This window comes from Ostrea edulis, chromosome 1, assembly GCF_947568905.1.
Source record: "Ostrea edulis chromosome 1, xbOstEdul1.1, whole genome shotgun sequence".
Classification (NCBI taxonomy): domain Eukaryota; kingdom Metazoa; phylum Mollusca; class Bivalvia; order Ostreida; family Ostreidae; genus Ostrea; species Ostrea edulis.
Window position 1 is genome coordinate 36,229,097 of NC_079164.1, and position 7,127 is coordinate 36,236,223.

Genomic DNA, 7,127 nt, shown 5'->3' on the forward strand with positions numbered 1-7,127 from the left:
CATTTCCTTACACCGTGACGCCTTTCAAAAGATTTCGTTATGGTGTTATGCTTGCTTTCACTCAGCCACATACACTGTCCTGAGAGGATGTTCTATATATATGTTTTGGAATTTTCATACTCATTTTGTATTTCATAAAATACAATTATATATATTCTTGTGATATTCAACAATAGACACCTGTACACACGAGTATGTATAATTAATACAATAGAAGTTTTATACGAGTAACTTATAGATCAATACATAATACATTTTCAACATGCTTCACTGCAGTCATAAAAACAATATATATAATTATATATAGTTGTACAATTATGAATATTTAAAATGAAATCCTCAAAAACTCATTATAATCATTTCTCTTTTTCAATGAATTTCCTGATGCAAAGTTACACGTACTATTAATAAATGATACATGACTTAAAACTTGGGAAATCTTGTGACAAATCACAATATGGAATAATTATTTCTGTTTCATCATTAGTCTTTATTTACCCCACCCACCAACCCCTACATCAATCTTGCAACTGTTGATTCAATTTTGGACTAATCAATAAGACTGAAATCAAAATGCAATTGTGAAAAACTACCCGAATCACGAACGTAGTCAATTGTGGCAAATTTGACCTTGATGGATGACCTCCAGTAGTCACAAAGCAATGAGCCAGGCCCCTCGGGCCTGGATTTCTTGAAAAGAACTGAAGTCCAAACTTGGACTTCAGCCTGAGATTTTACTCAAGTTTTGACTGCTCAAATAAAGAAATCTTAAACTTAACTCTAACTTAGGTTTGAGATTTTTTCGAGAACTCCAAACCTGATGACTGAGTAATAAGTCTCTATCTGACATAGTTAAAAAGCTATGACCAATGTTAAAGTTGCAGACAAACAAAGAGAAACAGACAGAAAACAATATGCCCTTCTTTGATCTCTGAAAGTTCTGCTTAGGTTTTGTAACGATGTGTTTCCAGCATTTTTACATCTTACACAAGTTTACTTTGATAATGTAGAAACACTCTTCAAAGTGACTTCTATATACACTAAACCATGTCAATATCATTTGGAAAGAGGTTTTTAACTTTTTACATTCAAATATCAAAAGTTCTACTAATGTCAAAGTGCTATGTCCAAACATTTCCTGTATTGAACAAGAAAATGTCCAATCTAATTAAAATTAGATGTTAGATCTGCTCACATACAAGATTGTGTGAGCGGATCTAACATCGAATTTTAATTAGATTGGAGTTCGCTGGCTGCATGACTGACATCTGTGGAGTGCGGCTCTTGTTCTCTGTAAACTTTAATGCAAGAGATGTTTTTTTTTTTACGTCATACTTCATTTAACGCATTTTGAATTTCCTGTCCTGTTTCACACTTGACAGCTTGGAACTTACTTACTGCTTTGTCATATGTTAATCGATGCGTAAATTCAAAATTGGACATCATCATGTGATGTAACAGAAATTCCTTGAAATCTATAAGGCCACTAAATGATGATCTGTACTTTAAGCAATTAATTTCTAAATGAAGGTAATGGCAACAGAAATTGTAATGAAAACATTCAAATGTAATTGTAATCTAATGCATTACATTTCAAAGTAACTGACCCCAGGTATGCTAGTTTGTCATCACAAATCTCTTGTTACCACTCTTCACACCATCAGTACATGTATTGTCATTGAGTAGTTCATGTCTACATATCATGTTACAGTTTTCATATTGTATAGTTGAAAGAATAAAATATCATATACTGTCGAATCATTAAATTTTCTTTTGGGGGGGAGGGGGGCAATGTCCGTGGACAGTAGGTATTTTACTGTTTTGTTGGGATGTAATTTCCTGGGTATGGTTTCTCTACATTGAAGAATTGTGTATTTCGTTGTGGTTTGAAATTCATGGGATAAGATTCCCCACGAAATCTGAGTCCCCACATAATCTAATGATTCCACAGTATTGTAATACAAGTATATATAAACCAAGATGATACCTGCTTTGAAAGGTTTTGGTGACGAGTTCAGGATCACTGTGAACACATTACAAATTCATATATATTATCACTACAGTAACTTAATTCAAAGAGTCGGATCACATCAAGCTAACAGGCACGGATCATCAGATCTAACAAGATGTGAAGCGTCTCGTTTGATCTGATGATCTGCGCCTGTCTATGTGTTCCAACTCTTCAGATCAAGTTACTGTAGTAATGATAAATTTATCATATACCCCCTTCTGTATTTTTATACACGTTTATGAGATAATGCATGCATTCCAAATTATCAAAAACACAAACATTCAGTGAAATTATTTTTTCTTTACAGTTTTTGTTTGTTAAGCAGTGGATCATTTTCCACAAAATCCGTGCACTGATGTATTGTGATGTCATCAGTTTCAGAGAGACATGATCTGGAAAGTTGGATCACACTCTGTGAATTGAACAGTACTGATACATGAAAAATTGGTGGGTATATAATAAAAAGCAATGTAACTTGATTAGCCACATGCCTTAAAAGTCATTAAATAAGTCTTCTAATTAGAATGTGACCACATTAATTGTACATACTACAACACAATAATAACCAGGCCACAGACATGACCTATTTCACCTCGTATTCGGTGTAATTCATTGTACTCAATGAGATTTTCGTTATCTTTAGATTACTTCTGAAAATCAGTTTGTTGTCACTGGTAAATCATTATAAGTGTGTTTGCTGTAATGCGTGTTGCAGTAAATAATACTTGTTGAACACCTATATATGTAGCTTTGCAATGGGCGTATGCCTTAGCATGTGTGAAGGTTCGTAAATAAATGCTATTAGTAGTAATTTTAGACATCAATCAAATGGGTTCATATCAAAGTACATCCACAGATTAAAAAACATCCCACTAATAATAGGAATATGCTAAAAAATAAACACTTATAAAATAAGTCATGTAACTTTTTGGCATATCAAAACTTATCATGATACACATGTATTTACATACAAACATTTTGATATTTCATACTGTAATATGCATCTCTTCTGTGATGGAGGTACATTTTATCTTGATTAAAATATACAGTTTAAAATACATTATAGTCTGGCAATGTAGAGGACAATAGGTTTAGGAAAAAGTCCTTTCTGTTTACATCAGCCAGCACATTTAAATAACGGCCATATTTAAAGAAGAATTTTTTTTTTAAAATAAGACAATTTCATCAATTTGCAAACATTATTTATTTCCACTTTGATGCAATCTATAGTTTTTAACATTAAACAAAGACAGGGAAATTTTATGTTTGTCTGGGTTATTTTATCGTCTAATAGTCTATTACAGTAAAAAGTACATTTTGATTTGTTATAAACAGAATTCATTATTTCCAATGAATTCATAACATTTAAAACTACAGGGAATGAAAATCACTTCACTGTAAGGCCAATTCAACTTAATTGATAGATTATCATCCCTGCCTGCCCCTCAAAAATTGGCCCGTCCCGAATTTTTTTATTTTGCAAAACTTGCGTTTTCCAGAATATTTTCATGTCCGACTCCGGTATTTACACTTCTTGATTACATTTCCGGTATAGGAACGTGAAAAGTCACGTGAAGAAAATTAATTTATATGGTTTTCTTATTTTCTCGCGTTCTTACAGACGTAAATCTTGAAGAAGTTAGGTATATTTCTGTTATATCCTTAAATTAAAGCTTAACCCGGAATTAGTGTATGAAAATAGCATAGATTGATATCCATCTGCCATTAAATGATGCGGATCTGTTGGGGAAAAAAAAACTTGTTTGTCTATAATATTTTTCTCAGAAAATAAAAATTAAAAAATAAAATCCTCCCACCCGCCCCATACTTTTTGCTGACCCTGGATGATAATCTACTATTTAAGTTGAATTAGCCTAAGCATGAATTCATTATAAGTGTGTTTGCTGTAACCATGTTTTACTGTAAGCATGAATACATTATAAGTGTGTTTGCTGTAACCATGTTTTACTGTGCTAAATTCATGTTTCCACACATCCCCTGAGACTACACAGCAACTGTCATTATCTTATCGCAGTACTGTTGGTACATACACATATATACCTTTTTTATCTCATCACATGGAAGAGACAAAAAAAAGAAAAGAAGGAAAAACGACTATTTAACAGCTCTTAAAATGCGTGTCAAGTAGTACTCAAACATTTCTCTACACTTTAACACTCTACATTAAAAACAACATTAAGGACAATACATGACACAATATCCTCCATACATGATAAAGAGGCGACCTTATACTTTTTCCTTGGGGGAGGGGGGGGGGGGGTTCTTTGTAGGTGTGGTTTAAAAAATATCAACTCTTGGTCATTTCTCAACTGACAAAATTTAGGGTAATTATTCAGAGAATCAGCAAAACAATAATTTACTGTACAATTGTCTGTACACAAGGTATATTACGACATATATGGCATATATTTCTCAAACATTCATACCTGCTTTGAATGGTTTAGGTGAAGTGTTCAGAACTTTGGGTGGCTTAGGAGCAACTGCTGGGGGGATCTTCCTTTGTGTGCCTGGCGAGTCATTTATATTTAATCCCTTAAAACTTCTCTCAATCCCATGCTGTGTCATTGTTTATGGTTTCGTTAAACAACCTTAAAAATATCAGTTATATCAATGCAAAAATGATTTTAATGTACTAACCATAATTGTCACATGTTATCAAATTACATTTGCTAATCAACATAAATTTTTAAATATATATGATAAACATGTAATACATCTTGAAGTGGGATGAATTTTCAATTGAATTCAATAGAAAAATTTCCCCAATGACAACTGCACTGTGAAATTGGAACTCTTTCCTGCATTTGCATGAAAACATCCTTAAGGTGGACAACCCTCACTTCACATGATAAGGAATAGCGTGCATTGAGTGCAACAAAATACAGTTGTCTTTGTGTTCATGTAAATTGTCTCCGATTCACTAATAGTACCACATTTTTTAACAGGACCCCATACCAAAAAAAAGGGGTAATTTATTTATTAACCCCAGTTATACTTGAAACATGATGCAAAGCAATACTCTTGAGTGGTTACTTTAAAGATCATTTACCCAATTTCTCTGAAAACTTTAGAATATAAAATGAATCGCTTTTCACACATGGGAAAATGTAGAATTTCTTAAAGATCAAAGTAAGTCTCATCAATAACTGTTTAGGTTTTGACATCATAAATATGAGGATGAAACATTGGAGCATGTTGATGTCCTCACGTGCTCCTGTCAGAATCCATATATAAACACCAATATATCTAGATACCTGTACAGTCAAGCTCAAGAGAGAGGTATTTGATCATAGACAATGAACTGAAATCGTTGCATCATTTAGAATATACTGCTCAATAATAAGATTTTGGAGTTCTACACACACAATTCATTCTCAATCCAAATTTACCCCTCCCCTGCGATTTTTCCTGCTATTTACCTGTGAAAGACGTTTCCGATCGGTCTTTGCTCATTAAATCCTCGATGATCACTTCAGCCTAGATAAAATCGGTGGATGTTTTTGCCTTGTTCTAGAAAAAAAGGATATTTACCCATTAAAGCGAGGAATTAGCGCATCTGTCAATGCCGAATCACTGCCATAAATGGAATAGTGGCTTCCGTGACGCATTTCCGCTAAGAAAGTCATGCAAAGAACGATAACTCGCGCAAAATATTACCTTTCTGTTTATGAATGGATGATCTGTTGGACCTGATCGCTAAAAAAATGTGTTGTTAATTTACAGTTGTAATATACCCCAAACTGACATAATGGTTTTTAATGTGCTTGTGGTTTTTTTTTCAAAACAGACAGCTTACCTCTAACGTTGCCAACACTGGACCAGGTTGGTCTGAAAGAAAGTATTCTAAGAATTTTAAGAATGCGTCATTTTGGGATTGCATTACAAATGCACGGAGCGGCGAATGCGTGATGACCCTGTCACATTCTTTCTTTTTTATGCTCTATAAATATACACTGAGTCATGCTTTCTTTTTCGATTGTGTAATTAGAAAAAAACCCATCTCTGTATGATCTAATTTCATTATTCAATCAGTATAGGCTAAGCCTAGATACTGCGATTCAATTTTTCGTGTGTATCACTATGGGTGGGTAGGTGGGGGTGAGTGGGATATTTGTGTTACATTTCTATTTTTATTTATGCTTCTTCTAAATCCTTATCCATTGTCTTCGTCTTTAATCTACGACAATACTCAATACTCCTAGAATCATATATACATGTATAGTCCCCCCCCCCCCCCCCCCCCCCGGTCCAGGCATATCCCCTTCTCCACTTTTCTTTTCACCCCTTTACTTTATGAGACTCTCTACCCGTTTTAAACGTGGGTAAATCTTAAAGTGACACTTGAGTAAGACGTTACTTAGCGGCCCCCTCCACCCCTCTTTCTCAGGTGTGCTGGATAGGCGGCACCTACCTGTGCAGGACTAGTATGAAAAGTTTCAGGTGTGTGTGGTACCAGATGTAGTATATAGGTTTCATTCCTACTCACCCCCTTTCTTTCTAGCGGAAGAGACTATCAAGTGAGTCTAGGAGAGAAATTGTAAAGACAAAACATTGTTTTAGGTATTTATAGGAACACCTATAATATTCAATGCTCTCTTTCGATTTATGAAGAAAAAAAAGTTTTGAGAAAAAATAATCTATTATCGATCCCCACTAAAGTGTATAGACCTAAACCTTTCGCATTCTGTTGGGACACAATTGTAAAAACGAACGATTTGTCATCAACGCAAGTCAAATAGTGAAAAATTATCTTCACATTACAAATTTTATCTTTTCTTACTCCCTCTCTCTCCTTTCTTTTCTCTCTATTTTCTCTTCTCTCTCCCCCTTTTCTCTCTTACACTTCTCTTTTTTCTCTCTCCCTCTTTTCTCTCTCTTACACCTCTTCTTTTCTCTCTATATCTCCCTCTTTTCTTTCTCTTACACTTCTCTTTTCTCTCTATCTCTCTTATTCCTCCCTTTATCTCTCTTACACATCTCTTTTCTCTCTGTGTCTCTTTTATCCCTCCCCTTTTCTCTCTTACACTTCTCTATCTATTTTCTCTCTATCTCACTCCCTCTTTTCTCTCTCTATTACACATCTCTTCTTTTCTCT

The 7,127-nt window shown here is 34.2% G+C and overlaps 1 protein-coding gene across 3 annotated transcripts in view; it reads right to left on the reverse strand.

Annotated features, from left to right (window-relative positions):
• LOC125657999 (lipoma-preferred partner homolog) overlaps positions 1–5,942 on the reverse strand; it is a 23,754-nt gene extending 17,812 nt beyond the window's left edge. The window contains exons 1-4 of one of the 3 annotated variants that reach the window (XM_048889007.2): positions 5,829–5,942; positions 5,690–5,728; positions 5,452–5,542; positions 4,459–4,620 (exon numbers count right to left, since the gene is read on the reverse strand). In XM_048889007.2, the coding sequence (XP_048744964.2) occupies positions 4,459–4,597 (139 nt within the window). In that variant the 5' untranslated portion in view covers positions 4,598–4,620; positions 5,452–5,542; positions 5,690–5,728; positions 5,829–5,942. Of the gene's footprint in view, positions 1–4,458; positions 4,621–5,451; positions 5,543–5,563; positions 5,594–5,689; positions 5,729–5,828 lie in introns of those variants that run through there. The other 2 variants (XM_048889015.2, XM_048889024.2) reach the window with 2 other exon arrangements.
• Positions 5,943–7,127: the final 1,185 nt, after the last annotated feature.